The sequence below is a fragment of the Schistocerca americana genome, chromosome 1 (assembly GCF_021461395.2).
Source record: "Schistocerca americana isolate TAMUIC-IGC-003095 chromosome 1, iqSchAmer2.1, whole genome shotgun sequence".
Lineage (NCBI taxonomy): Eukaryota > Metazoa > Arthropoda > Insecta > Orthoptera > Acrididae > Schistocerca > Schistocerca americana.
Genome location: NC_060119.1, coordinates 734784693 through 734800821, shown reverse-complemented (window position 1 = coordinate 734800821; position 16129 = coordinate 734784693). Strand labels below are relative to the sequence as shown.

Genomic DNA, 16129 nt, shown 5'->3' with positions numbered 1-16129 from the left:
ACAGAGGCATGATCTTATGAAACAGTCTATTGTGAACCGGGAAGTTCATAAAACAAATAACAGGATTAAAGATCTATGTAGTAAATTTCAGAATGTGTCTCTAGTAGATGTCAGCTATCTAGAAAGGGAGCTGCACACATCTCATGGTCTGCACATGAACAAAAGAGGCAAAAAGATCATTAGTAGCAAAATTATTGAGGAAGTCAGGCGACATTGTTCACAAAGTGATGAAAAGAAGTCCATTGCCATGGGGTGGTACAACCCACCTCAACAAAATCTGCCACAACACCAGCCACCGCTGGCAAGCCAGGGAAACTTGTGAAGCCTGCTGGCCTCATTGCTAGTCCGAAATTATCCTCTAAGGTCCAGCAGGTAAAACTCAGCCTTAAAATCATACACCAGAATCTTGGTAGTCTTAGAAATAAGCATAATGATCTAGCTGTAATTTCACGGATTGACAAACCCGATATATTAGTTGTAACTGAACATTGGTACAATGAAGCTTTGATAATCATTAGTCAACCACTGTGTATGAAATTCTGCACAGCCTTCAGTTGAAAAGACAAGACTGGGGGAGGTGTAGCAATTTTCACTGTAAATGAAAGTAATTTTAATGTTATTGATGTGAGTGCTTCTGCTTGGAAGGAGTCTCAGAATTTGCTGCAATAAACCTGAAATGGGGTAGAGATAACAGTTATCGGTGTTTACAGGCCACCTGCAGCAAATACAGATACCTTTTTTTGTAAATCTTTCTGACTTGCTTGAATACATAGACACAACATTTTCTGGGCCAAATGGTCATGTAAATATTATAGTTACAGGGGATATAAATATAGATTTATTAACAAATGATGTCAGTGCCAAAAAGTGACATCGTCTGTGTGATGAATTTAACCTGACCCCACTCTTTCAGGAACCCACTAGAGAAATTGGCAATAGTAAAACATGTCTTGACAACATAATAACAAACATAACCCACCTATCCCACAGTGCATTGGTTTTAAAACTAGCCATCTCAGATCACCATGCAGTACAGCTTAAATTGGAACGCCATGAGGCCCCCACTATCATCACAAAGCAACAGTTTGTAACTAAAAGAATAATGTATAATGACACCATAAATAGACTAAACTGGATGCTAGCACAAATAAAATGGTTTGAAAATAATAGCTTTTCATATTACACAGACCAGGAGCAAATATGTTGCAAATAAGCTTCAAAACTCTCACAACGTAACTACTGGCATCTGGGCAGTAATAAACGGTTTTAGAACCGGCAATGACAAATCCTGTATGGACTTTACTATTAACCACAATGGCATGATCATAAAAGACCAACTGGAAATTGCATATATTTTTAATGAATATTTTTCTTCTGTAGGGGAAGCCATAAATGACAAACATAAAACCATGCACTACAGTATTAAAGGTAATACATGTGACCATAGTATATATCTAGCCCCCACAAACTGTGCAGAAATAATGGACATCATTAGCTCTCTAAAACCCTCTAATTCAGCTGGGCATGATGGCCTAAATACTAATGTTTTAAAAGCCTGTAGCCAAAATGTCTCTGTACCTCTGTCTGCAGCAGTCAACAATATAATAGAATCGGGCACCTTTGCAGACAGACTAAAAATAGCACAGGTAACATCCATTTTTAAGAAAGGTGACAACAACAAAATAGAAAACTACAGACCAGTCTCAGTCCTTCCTGTCTTTTCCAAAATAGTTGAGAAAGTTATATACAACAGGATTATAAACTTTAACAAACACAACCTGATGTTCGAAAATCAAAATGGACTTGTAAAAGGTAAATCAACTAGCACTGCAGCTACTCAACTAATTGAAGAGGTGTTAGGGGGTATCGAAAGCGAGGAACATGTGGCAGGTGTATACCTAGACCTGGAAAAAGCCTTTGATTGTGTGAACGTTGACATGCTATTAGACAAGCTATGGAACATGGGCATTAGAGGCGCTGCTTATGACCTAATAAAGTGTTATATGAGCAATAGAAAGCAGTTTGTTCTACTTAAAACAGAAAGTGGTGTCTACAAATCAGAGATCACTTGCATAAAATATGGGTTGCCCCAGGGCTCGGTATTGGGCCCCCTTCTGTTCTTGATCTATGTAAATGATATTAAATACTGTACTATAAATTCCAAAATTGTTCTGTATGCCGATGACAAGTCCATTGTATGTAAAAAGGAATCGTGTAATGAACTAGAGGCAGAGTGTAATAATCTGACAAAAGAAATTGTTCAGTTTTTTTAATGAAAGCCACTTAAAAGTAAGCACCAGTAAAACATGTTTGATGGAGTTTAACAAAAGTAGTTTGAATAATGAAATTAAATTATACATGGGCAATGAATTGGTAAAGAAAGAGTCTAGTGTAAAATTCCTTGGCGCAACAATCCAAAGTAACCTGAAATGGGACACACACATTGACGCTCTAGCAACTAAGTTGTCAAAAAATATATTTGCAATCAGTACTATTAGCAAGTTCTGTAGAGACACCGTAGTCCTAAAGACTGCATACCATGCTCTTTTCTCCTCTCACTTGAACTACGGTATTGAAATTTGGGGGGGCAACAACCAAAGCTAATCTAGATAAGCTACTCATTCTTCAAAAAAAGGGGTGCGAGAATAATCTGTGGAGCAAAATATAGGGAATCTTGTCGCAACTAATTTCCAAAAACAGAGGTGTTAACTGTTATAAACACATACATTCTAAAATCCATATTGCTTGTGAAAAGACTGCACCCAAACACTTATTCAGATTTCCACCAGTACAATACTAGAAATAAAGAAAGATTTTACATTGGCAGCCACAGAACAGCACTTTACGAAAAGGGGCCTCAGTATGCAGGTATAAAATTAGCTAATGCACTGCCTAGAGCAGTCATGGCTCTTCCTACAGTTAAACTGAAACATCAGCTTAAGAAATTTTTAGTAAAACACCCTTTCTACACATTAGAAGAGTACCATACTTATATGAACAACAACAAATGCTTGTGAAATTATGTGAATAGAAATAATTTTGTTGTAATTAATGACTTATTCAGAAGAATGTGTCTTGTGTATTTTTTAATCATTACTGTTTCTTTGTACATGTGCAGTGTACCACTCGATGTTGAATAAAGCTATTAATAATAATAATATTATTATTATATATAAAAACAAAGATGAGGTGACTTACCGAACAAAAGCGCTGGCAGGTCGATAGACACACAAACAAACACAAACATACACACAAAATTCAAGCTTTCGCAACAAACTGTTGCCTCATCAGGAAAGAGGGAAGGAGAGGGGAAGACGAAAGGAAGTGGGTTTTAAGGGAGAGGGTAAGGAGTCATTCCAATCCCGGGAGCGGAAAGACTTACCTTAGGGGGAAAAAAGGACAGGTATACACTCGCACACACGCACATATCCATCCACACATACAGACACTGTCTGCTTGTGTCTGTATGTGTGGATGGATATGTGCGTGTGTGCGAGTGTATACCTGTCCTTTTTTCCCCCTAAGGTAAGTCTTTCCGCTCCCGGGATTGGAATGACTCCTTACCCTCTCCCTTAAAACCCACTTCCTTTCGTCTTCCCCTCTCCTTCCCTCTTTCCTGATGAGGCAACAGTTTGTTGCGAAAGCTTGAATTTTGTGTGTATGTTTGTGTTTGTTTGTGTGTCTATCGACCTGCCAGCGCTTTTGTTCGGTAAGTCACCTCATCTTTGTTTTTATATATAATTTTTCCCACGTGGAATGTTTCCTTCCATTACATTATTATTATTATTATTATTATTATTATTATTATTATTATTATACAGAGAAGGGGTAGCATGAAGGGTCACTGGTTTCTTTGTTGTGTGGGAGAGTCACAGATACTGAAAGAACTGAAATAGAAGACGTGAAGATAGACGTAAACTGTCCCGGGAAAGTCTGTTAATGAAGTTTCAACAACCGGGCTTAAATGATTACTCTAAGAATATAACTCCCTTGTATTGCTCACACAGGGATTGTAAGGATGATTAGAGTAATTACTGCATGCACAGAGGCATTTAGTCAATCAGTCTTCCCCACTCTATATGTGAATGGAACAGGAAGAAACCCTAATAATTGGTACAATGGGATGTATCCTCTGCCTTGCCCCTCAGGGTGGTTTGCAGAGTATAAATGTTGATGTAGATTTATAAGGCCGTGGTTTCATCCCAACTGGACTATGGTTGCCAGGTTTATCGCTTGGCAGTCCCTTCAGCTTTAAAACTGTTTGACCCAGTTAGTCACCTTAGTGTGCATCTGTCCACTAGATTCTTTCACACTAATCCTGTAGATAGCCTTCTTGCTGAAGCATGGATCTTCCCCCTTCAGATTTGACAGTACCAGTGTTTAGTCCTACATGCAGTCCCCATTTGACAATTCCTTGATCACTCTGTGCCTCATTCTCTTGATATATTAGGTGTCATTGTCCTGCTATCTGCCCACAGGTGGGCCTAGCAGTTGGAATGCGCCTAGCTTCTCTCTGTCAAAATCCCCATCTCCCCTCCTTAGATTGTGTTCCCTATTTTCTCATGCTGTCACCTTTTGGATGGTGCCCAGGTCATGGATTAGGACTGATTTCTTCCTAAAGTAGGTTGCCCCCATTTTTTTCAGCATCTGTTATGTCCACTTCTATGGGTTCCAATTTATCATCATCTTATACGCTGACGACTGTAGAACTGTGGGTTAGATATGGTGTGCTTTTACATTTCCTGCTGCAGGGAATGCCACTCACTGCCGGTAACATCTAGTGTTTTCACACAGAGGCAGCAGATGTCAGTATAGCCCACCATTTTATTACATGGGTGTGTCTTCACCATGTTTTAATATGTAGTGTCTCAATGAGCAGTCTCAGGCTATTGACGAGTGCTATCTATCCTTCTTGCTGACGTTTCTCATGCTGCCTGCTCAGTTGTCTTTCTTTGTGTCTCAAATTATGTGGACATCCTGGGAATGAACTGGCAAATGGTTTGGCTAGAGGAGCACCTAGTTGCTCACTGTTCACTTTACCGACCCCAGGTGCAGATTTGTGGGTGCAAAAGAGACTACACTTGCTTGGAAATGGAATATCTGATGGGCTACAGCCCCATCTAATACTCTTTCTCCAGTCAGAGAGGCTGCTGCAGCATGGTGCTTTCCTTCCACTCCTCCTGGAAGGAATCCACAACCCTATGTTGTCTTTTGTTGATGACATTTCTTTCTGTGATACTATTTTATATAATTAGCATCCTGTAATAGGGACCTAATGGTCCCTTCCTGCTCTTAATAAAATGTACAGAATTCTGTGCTAGGCTCTATCATTGGTGCTGAGCAACTACACAGCATGGAGCCACCCCCCTCCCAAATTGTGGTTGTGGAGCCCTAGAGACAGTAGCTTTTAATCTCCCTCTGGAGCAGTTTCAATCTACCTCTGGAGCAGGTCCAGTGTGTTTGGGGATGGGCATCTCCTGCTGTGTGCAGGTTCTGGGGGGATTCCTGACCCTACTTCCTTGACTGGCCTACTCTTTCATCCTTTTATTGTTCTGTTTTAATTGCTTTTGGATTCAGTTTGCTTCCTTTCTGTTGCATCCAATTTTCTCTGCTGGGTGCCACTTTGTTGAATGAGTGCCCTTGACTGTAATGTATTAAGAGTGTGACAGCTGTGGGTGGGATGTTTCCTGTTGCATGTGGAGCACCAGGGATGCTCACATGCCGACTTCTCTCTCTCCTTCATCTTTCAGTCATTATTGACACTACAAATGATGTCCATTACATTTTTAGCCATCATGCTTTTACTGTTATGAATGATTGTTGGTAGAGCATATTATATTAAAAAATCAATCTAGAATGTAATACTGCTCAAGCAGAAAGTTCAAATTTGTCATTAGAATCTGTGTGAGAGTATTCTTTCTTGAGGAGTGATTGTTTCTTTCTGGGTATTGCTTTGAATATTGACATATCGAAGGTGCTATAAGGTAGTATTATGTTAATTAGATCATTCGCATTTTAATAACAAGAAGCACATTCAAAGATAGTACTATAAAATACTTAAAAGTTAAATTGTTCAGTAATCCTCCTTAAAATATTTTTAGGTGATGTCATGGAAGAATTCCGAAGAAATGGAAGAGAGGTTCCTATTGATGATTCACCTATGCAATGGGAGTCTAATTTTAATCTGTTGTATGCACATAGTAGACACATTGAAACACAATATTGTTTGCAGAAAGATTGTTCGCCAAGCATATATGCAAAGAAAGGCACATGGTGTGCATTTTGTAGGAATAATGGTGAATCTGATAAGATTTTTAGAAGCCATCAGCTGAAAGATAACTATGGTAAAACAGTTTGTCCCATTCTTCAAAAGTATGTATGTCCACTTTGTAAAGCAACTGGTCCTGAGGCTCATACAGTGAAGTACTGTCCAAAAAACCCCAATCCTCTTCCTGTGGCACTCATGAATGTCTTGAAAGCACAAAGGTCAGAAACAAGCAAAGCTCGTGTAAAGAGAAATCGATACTAGTCACTCGATGTTTGCTGTATTGTTTTATTTTTTACATGTACTGGCCGTGTTTAAAACGCCAGTACATGGATTATTTTTAGATTTGTTACTGATAAGATATTTATTAAAATATCAAGATTGTTAGCCTGAAGTAAAATGTTTAATTTTGTTTTTAATTTTATAAGTATGCTGTACTTGTTGATTTGTGCATTGTAGTAGGCATGCAAATATATTAAAAAGCGTTCTTGAATATTGGAAACTACATGACAAAATGTTACTTTTGTTAACTTTAGGTTAACATTACTATTTAATGACAACATGAAGTGCTTTATAGTGATCACTGAAGAAAATTCTTGTACAAACTTATTTTAAGTGTTTTTATGTAGTTATCCGTTATGAAATTTATTATTTTTAAATGCTTCATATGGAGTGAGATAACAGGTACAGTAGCTCATATCCTAACAGCAGCCAGTTTCCTATAAATTTGACAGTTTTGTATAGGGCTTTTGTATTAGTTCACCAGAACTGCTAGTTTTTGTACATTTATTTGTAGGCAAAAATCTTCTTGCTGTTATGCAGTCATTTGGAAACAGTTTTTAAATGTTTCATGCAGTAACAGTGAAATAAATTCACCTGAAGTTTTTTCAGATGGTGGTCTTTAAGAAATAATTGCTGCTGACAGAAATCATATTTTTTTATTTTTGATCACTTTTTGATTCATTTGAGGAAGAACGGAGTTTGAATTTAACTTCTGACATTGATAACATTTTTATAGTTGTACGAAAAAAGTTAGTGTACCTGTGAAATACTGTTAATATTTTACTGTTGATAAATTGGAAGTCCTTTGTGATTAAAATATCGGAAGCAAATTGTAGATTCAATCATGCTGTATACATAATGCTCCGAAATTTGGTGATATGAGTAGTCACTACTATTGGGTCAGATGAGACATGAATTGTAATGTTACAACAAATTTTCACCAAAGTTTTTGAATTTGACAAGTTATTTCTTACCAAAATTGCTGTTGATCTCAAGAGAGATTGCCATTCTGCATGTGTCATCAGCTGTATAAAACTATCCAAATAGTGATGAACATGAAAGTAAGCTTAGGCCACTAGTTCTAAACTTATTTTTCATGCTTAAGATACTTAAATTATTCAAAGTGCTTCTGATCTGTTTAGAATTTCATTTTGTGAGACTTGATGTTGCACTTAAAATCTAGAACTGGTTGTGCAAGTATGAATATAACTCACAGATCATGAAGTTTTAAACAGTATTATGTAAATAATTTTTAGGCATGAATGCTACTGAATGGTAAACATTTTAGTACAATGAAATTGGCTTTGTAAGATAATGCAATTTTTTTGTGTTCCTGTTGTTAACTGTTTTCGTTTAATGAAATGTAATTTCCCTTCAGCAACAATCACATGAGAGTCTAGGTCTAAAGTTCTATGAATAATTCAAAATAGACTGGAATAAAAGAGGCCTTCAAAATGTTACACCTCACTTATTTGGAGAATAGATCAGGGTTTTAGATTTTGCTGCTTGTGCTAAGTAAAAAGAATGTTCAATTTCTCTTTTATTATAAAATTTTCTGTGAATTAGAATTTTTTTCAAACTCAAAATACTGTGTACAGTTTAATGAAAAAGTAAAATTGTTAAAAATGTTTTTCTTTTTCCCTGTTTGTCTTGAATTTGTGTTTTGGTGTGATCTCCAATGAAGACAAGCTGTCGCTGAATGTGAAGCTTTAAAATGTGTTAAACTGCTCAGTCAGTCTAAAACATTATCCCATTACACAACTGGAGGGATGTTTTGTAATAAATAGGTGAATAAAGGGCAATGATTTCAATTGTTTGTACTTACTTTTGTATGGAGTAAGTGTAACTGACAGTAGAATTGAAGCTTAACTCATATGTGTGACAGCAATGTACACCAAGCACACATAGCTAAGTTTATTCATCTAAGCAGTTTCACATAGTGTGAACTAATTGGGTACACAGAATGATGTACCCTCACTGACTGATTAGGCCAGCTGCCAGTTACATTTGCCAGCTTCAGCAGATGCTCTCTCTCTCTCTCTCTCTCTCTCTCTCTCTCTCTCTCTCTCTCTCTCTCTCTCTCTCTCTCTCTCTCTCTCTCCCTCCCTCCCCCCCCCTCCCCTCCCTCCCTCCCTCCCTCCCTCAAGACAAGGGTCAGGTAACTTGATTTTTTTATGTATCGGAGTGTACCTTAACTTCAAACATATCGAAGTTAACATAATGAAGTCATCGCGGAATATTACTTTGTGTCGAGCTCGATTTACAAACATTAATTGAAAAAGTATAATTGTTTATATCTTAACACTTGTGATGATTTAGAGCACACATTATTGAGAGTGAAATATAGCTAAAAGTAGAATAGTATTTCAAAATTGATAGTGGCACTGATAAGACTTCTTTCAGAAGAGCTTTTGAATGGTGTTATTGCCAGGGCTGCAAGTCCACATGGTACATGGAGGGTTCAATGTAACAGGATAGAAAATGATTACTGTTTAATGTAGGTTTAGCATAAATCAACAGACAGAACCTCCAAGTGCGTTGAAATTTTTTTCTGTGGTGACAAGTGTTCGAATTGCACAATAGTCTCGCTGGTTTTATTGTGTATTGCCATTTACACTATAAATGGCAGCCAATTAATTCTTGTCTTTGTCCCAAAATTAAGGGTATATTTTGATTCGAACCAGCAGTTGATTATACGTGGTAAATGAATTGAGAGATGGGACTTTGCAATAGTCCATTTGTAGCAACAATTGAAGAGGGTTTTTTCAGGTCAGTAAATGTGTAGTTTTTGCCATTACAAGTCAAGTTTGTCATGCATGACCTGTTGAAATGGTTTGTTCAAAATCATATAGTTGCTGTTGCTATAGGGTGTTAAAGTTTCTTGCAAAACTCGATATTTGCGCTCTGCCAGTTAAATGCAAACTTTGCTTACCTTTTGATGGGCCTGAAGGGAGAACAATAATGTCAAATTTGGTGGTAAGAGGGCCCAGTGGACAGTCCATCAAAAACTAAACACTAGTAAATTACGAAAACAGGAAGATGATGTACTGGACTGTGGGGAAAAAAGCAAGAGAGAAGTAGTGAACAGTCCAAGAATAAAAAGTATAATATAGAGCAGCTGGCAACACAAATGGCATCCTGGTTGTTACGGTGTTGGACTACTAGGTGGGTGAACCTCACATAATAATAAAAATAATAATAATAATTAATAATAATAATAATAATAATAATAATAATAATAATAATAATAATAATAAATCCCATGGAGGCCTGGGAAAAGAATAGGCCTCCGGTATGTTCTGCCAGTCGTAAAAGGCGACGAAAAGAACAAACCACTAATAGGGCTAACCCCCCTTTTAGTGTGATTAGTTGGTTCAGGACAGAACTAAAGAAGCCTCGGACAAGCGCCGTCATGGTCGGGGACGACGCTTGAACCCTATGCCCGCCCACAATGGTAACGACACTGCTAGCCAACTGGAAAATGATTTAAATCCAAATAGAGGTGTTTTGCAGGATATGTTTCCTGCAACCACCCTAGTAGGAAAACAGACAGAGGATGAGATGGTCAGATGAAGTTAATCGACACCTCATGTTCTGTTATTACCAAGCAACAAACCTAGGAACCAACACAACTGGATACAGATCACAAGTATACTCAACATTTATTACCAGATACCCAGAATTAAAATTAACAGAACAACGACTAGCTGATCAGATCTGTGTAATAATAAAAAATAACAGGATACCCCAGTCAGAATTACAAAACATCAAACAACAAGTACAACAAATACTGGAACAAAATAATGTGCAATCAGAAGAAGAAGAAAATACAGTAATGGACTCAAACATCACAGAGCAAACAAACAAACAAAGAACAACACGCATCAATTAAACAATCAGAGGAAAACGAAATCTTAAGACAGCCACCAGAACAAGCACAAATAGAACACGAAGTGACACACATGTTAGATATAGAAGAAAAATTTCAGCTGACATATATAGAATACAAAGACACAAATACAGACATTAGACCATTCTTGCATAGACCGCCAAATAACCCACAAGTCGAAACAACAATAAAAACTATCAACACGATCATACACAACAAAATAAATGAAAACACAACTATGGAAGAGTTACAACTACTGGTTTATGTAGGAGCACTCACTACACTAAATATACACACTAGACAGAGATCAGAACCAACCAACACACAGAAGAAACCCACAAAACCAGCATGGCAACACAGGCTACAGATCAGAATAGAAAAACTGAGAAAAGACATCGGACAGCTAACACAATTTATAAGAAATGAAATGTCAGAAAAAAAAACGAAAAAGGTTAGGCAAAATCTCACAAGAAGAAGCGATAGAGCATTTAGATTAAAAGAAGCAGAAATTACAAGCATTGGCCAAACTACTTAGAAGATACAAAAAACGTGAAAATAGAAGGAAACAAAACCAAACATACAACACAAACCAAAAGAAATTTTACCAGACAATAGATAACACACACATTAAAATAGACAATCCACCAAACATAACAGACATGGAACACTTCTGGAGCAACATGTGGTCAAACCCGGTACAACATAACAGGCATGCACGGTGGATACAAGCAGAAACAGACACATACAAGATGATACCACAAATGCCTGAAGTGATAATTTTGCAACATGAAGTCACCCAAGCAATTAATTCTACTCACAATTGGATAGCCCCTGCAAAAGATAAAATAGCAAATTTCTGGCTAAAGGGGTTCACCTCAACACTTTCACATCTAACCAAATTATTTAACAGTTACATTGCAGACCCATACACATTCCCTGATACACTTACACATGGAATAACTTATCTGAAACCTAAAGATCAGGCAGACACAGCAAACCCAGCTAAATATCGCCCCATAACATGCCTACCAACAATCTACAAAATATTAACTTCAGTCATTACACAGAAATTAATGACACATACAACACAGAACAAAATTATAAATGAAGAACAAAAAGGCTGTTGCAAAGGAGCATGAGGATGTAAAGAGCAACTGATAATAGATGCAGAGGTGACATATCAAGCTAAAACTAAACAGAGGTCGCTGCACTACGCATACATTGATTACCAAAAAGCTTTTGATAGTATACCCCACTCATGCTTACTACAAATATTGGAAATATACAAAGTAGATCCTAAATTGATACAGTTCCTAAACATAGTAATGAAAAATTGGAAAACCACACTTAATATCCAAACAAATTCAAATAATGTCACATCAGAGCCAATACAGATTAAGTGTGGAATATACCAAGGAGACTCATTAAGTCCTTTCTGGTTCTGCCTTGCTCTGAACCCACTATCCAACATGCTAAATAATACAAATTATGGATACAATATTACTGGAACATACCAACACAAAATCACACATTTGCTATACATGGATGATCTAAAACTACTGGCAGCAACAACTCAACCAATTACTAAAGATAACAGAAATATTCAGCAATGATATAAATATGGCTTTTGGAACAGACAAATGTAAGAAAAATAGCATTGTCAAGGGAAAACACACTAAACAAGAAGATTACATATTGGATAACCACAGCAACTGCATAGTAGCGATGGAAAAAACAGATGCCTATAAATATCTAGGATACAGACAAAAAATAGGAATAGATAATACAAATATTAAAGAAGAACTAAAAGAAAAATATAGACAAAGACTAACAAAAATACTGAAAACAGAATTGACAGCAAGAAACAAGACAAAAGCTATAAATACTTACGCTATTCCAATATTGACCTACTCACTTGGAGTAATGAAATGGAGTAACACAGGCCTAGAAGCACTCAATACACTTACACGATCACAATGCCACAAATATAGAATACATCACATACATTCAGCAACAGAAAGATTCACATTAAGCAGAAAGGAAGGAGGAAGGGGATTTATCGATATAAAAAACCTATATTATGGATAGGTAGACAATTTAAGAAAATCCTTTCTAGAACGAGCAGAAACTAGCAAAATACACAAAGCAATCACTCATATAAATACATCGGCTACACCACTGCAATTTCATAACCACCTGTACAACCCTTTAGATCACATAACATCAACAGATACGAAGAAAGTAAATTGGAAAAAGAAAACACTACATGGCAAGCACCCGTATCATCTAACACAGCCACACATCGATCAAGAGGCATCCAACACATGGCTAAGAAAAGGCAATATATACAGTGGGACGGAAGGATTCATGATTGCAATACAGGATCAAACAATAAACACCAGATATTACAGCAAGCATATTATTAAAGATCCCAATACCACAACAGATAAATGCAGACTTTGCAAACAACAAATAGAAACAGTAGATCACATCACAAGCGGATGTACAGTACTAGCAAATACAGAATACCCCAGAAGACATGACAATGTAGCAAAAATAATACATCAACAGCTTGCCTTACAACATAAACTTATAAAACAACACGTTCCCACATACAAGTATGCACCACAAAGTGTACTGGAGAATGATGAATACAAATTATGCTGGAACAGAACCATTATAACAGATGAAACAACACCACATAACAAACCTGACATGATACTCACCAATAAAAAGAAGAAATTAACACAACCAATCGAAATATCCATACCCAATACAACAAATATACAGAAGAAAACAGGAGAAAAAATTGAAAAATACATTCAACTGGCTGAGGAAGTCAAGGACATGTGGCATCAGGATAAAGTTGACATTATACCGATTATACTATCAACTACAGGAGTCATACCACAGAATATCCACCAGTACATCAACGCAATACAGCTACATCCAAAATGGTTCAAATGGCTCTGAGCACTATGGGACTCAACTGCTGAGGTCATTAGTCCCCTAGAACTTAGAACTAGTTAAACCTAACTAACCTAAGGACATCACAAACATCCATGCCCGAGGCAGGATTCGAACCTGCGACCGTAGCGGTCTTGCGGTTCCAGACTGCAGCGCCTTCAACCGCACGGCCACTTCGGCCGGCCAGCTACATCCAAACTTGTATATACAACTACAGAAATCTATAATTATTGATACTTGTTCCATTACCCGAAAGTTCCTAAATGCAATGTAACATGTACCGTACAGTTAAAGGGAAGTCACGCTTGATCAAGATCCGCGTCACTTTCCATTTTTAACCAGACATAACATCTGAGAAAGAAAAGAAATAACAACGACAACAATTTGTGTTCCCAGCTGCTCTGTTGTTATACTTTTTATTCTTGGACCATTCACAATACATACACTGTTCAATTTACTCAATTTGACTCTGTTTCTTGGTGTAACATCTGTTTGCAACAGCAAGGTGTAATGTAGTGAACTATAATTATGTTCTGCACAACTACTCTATTAGCAGCCAAAGGGAAGAGGCTTTCGAATGGGAACTACAAACATTTGACAACAAAGTGACAAGTCAGCTGAATCCTCCACTGGAAAACCCTTATGCTGTGTGATACATGGTGTTAGTGACAGTGTGTATACCTTATTATAGGAATCTCTTATCAACGAAACTAATCTGTACAACCAGTGGGTGCGTGAGTGAGTGAAATATGCCTCCTTACCTGATACAAAGGTTCGTATGAATGAGAATGTGATCACTTCCAATGAAATGATGAAAACATAAGTTTGTCACATAAGCTGCAACAAATGCATGCAACAGTTTCACAATAACGGTTTCTCTGTGTTTTGTGAAAACATATTTTTAAGGCTTTTGAAGTTGTGTTCCATTTTGGAAGTTTTCACCCTTGAATTCCTTTTTTATAATATAGTTCACACCTGTCTGTTTGTTTTCATATCTGTGGGACGACTGTGGTATTCACCTGCTCTCGCTGTTAATCAAGTTTACTTTAACATATTTTTACCCCGTGACTCATATTCCATAACCAGTGTATAGTATGACTACAGAAAGAAAACAAACATTTCAGTGACTGGACGGACAGTTCTGTGATGGGGAGCTTCCCTTGAGTATTGTGCAGTTCTAGCCAGCTTTGTCAGAGAGAAGTTTGCAGTCAAAAAAGTAGGCTGTTAAACTATAAAATGGAGGTTAATACAAGTGATTTAGAAAATTAGAAGAGTATTCAGGTGCTGCGATGTACAGGTTGAGACTGAAAGCAGCCAAGAAGTCCAGTAACAAGAGAATACCAGCTGTTGCATATTCACATGGACTATCAGACATAACAGTGAACCCAAAAGCTTTAAGAAGAAAAGAATGCAGTGCAGCTGAAAAACCTTCTAAAATACATACCGATCCCGTCAATAATAGGAACATCTAGGAAGAAGCTAAAAGGAAGAACACTCTTTTGATAAAGTACAGCATAAAGGGAAAAATGGCTGACCAGAACTACCTGTCAGGGATGTCCAGATGCAGACACTACAATGTGGCCAATAAATTTCATGCAACAAGGAAGTTACCAGCTGATATAACTGATGGAGAATGCAGCACTACAAAAGATAAGGAAGTTACACAAGCTACAAAAGTGATAGCAAAACATAAAGGTGTAGGAAGAGCCACTATTTCAGGAAGTAGTCCTAAAGAGGATGCTTACCATCTGACCTGAATACAAACTGGAAACCATTCTGTACCTGAATAATTGGATGAATCATGAAAACAGGTGATTTCTTTAAGCAAACAACTAAATTTGTGTGTACATATGACTGTAATATTAAATTGATTCACAACAAAATAATGTTTAGTTTTTGTACAGTACCATACTTAGTGTCAGTTCTTGAACACATTGGTCAGTTGTTTTGCTGTCTTAAGATTGTCTTCATGTAGCCAAGTCTCTCTGCCAAAGGACATTAAGCAGCTGCATGGGGTCTAACTTAGGCTATTGCTCCATCCATATTATTGAAGTGTCAAGACACCCAAACATCTCGCCACTAGATGGTCCCACATGTGGTTCAGTGATAGTGTCACCCTCCTGGTCATAAATTTCTTTTCTCTCTCACTTTGAATGATATCATCACTGAGAATTGGGAATCCAGCATACAAAGAATTACAAGCAAGTAACTCACCTACATCCTTTGCACTGCAACCAGAATATCCAGGAATTTTCAAAAGCTCTTATCTCCTGAAGTAAAATCAAATGGTGGAAAATCCAAGTTGAAATGTAATAATATTATGAAAAGGGTAGTTGCTACTTACCATGTTTGTTGTTCTCCCTATCTATGATTCAGCGTCTCCACTAAATAGTGAGTAGCAACTATCCTTTCCATAATATTATGTCGTCAAGTGGTATTTTGTCCTCTACTGCTTTGTTCTTCCTCTTCCTTTCACACATATTTTCATACTCGTCTGTGTGTGTCATTTTTAGTATATTCAAAGCTCATTTTAATGTGGTTGTCACTAAATTCCATACTTCCGTGTAAGAGCTGTCTCTTAAATTTAATTTTTGGTGATGAGCTTCTATCGAAAACTTCTTATCCCCAGGGGGTTCGCGGTTCTTTCGTGAGTGGTGCACATGTGTCCCCAAGCTATTGCGGCCCATTCTTCCTCCCCAGGTTGCATTTCCTTCCGTACCCCTTCC

The 16129-nt window shown here is 37.3% G+C and overlaps 1 protein-coding gene across 1 annotated transcript in view; it reads left to right on the top strand.

The window, feature by feature from the left end:
- Positions 1 to 6749, top strand: part of LOC124545196 — a 33325-nt gene extending 26576 nt beyond the window's left edge. Inside the window, exon 2 of the mRNA XM_047124064.1 lies at positions 6102 to 6749. Within this exon, the coding sequence (XP_046980020.1) occupies positions 6102 to 6529 (428 nt within the window). The 3' untranslated portion in view covers positions 6530 to 6749. The remainder of the gene's footprint in view (positions 1 to 6101) is intronic.
- Positions 6750 to 16129: the final 9380 nt, after the last annotated feature.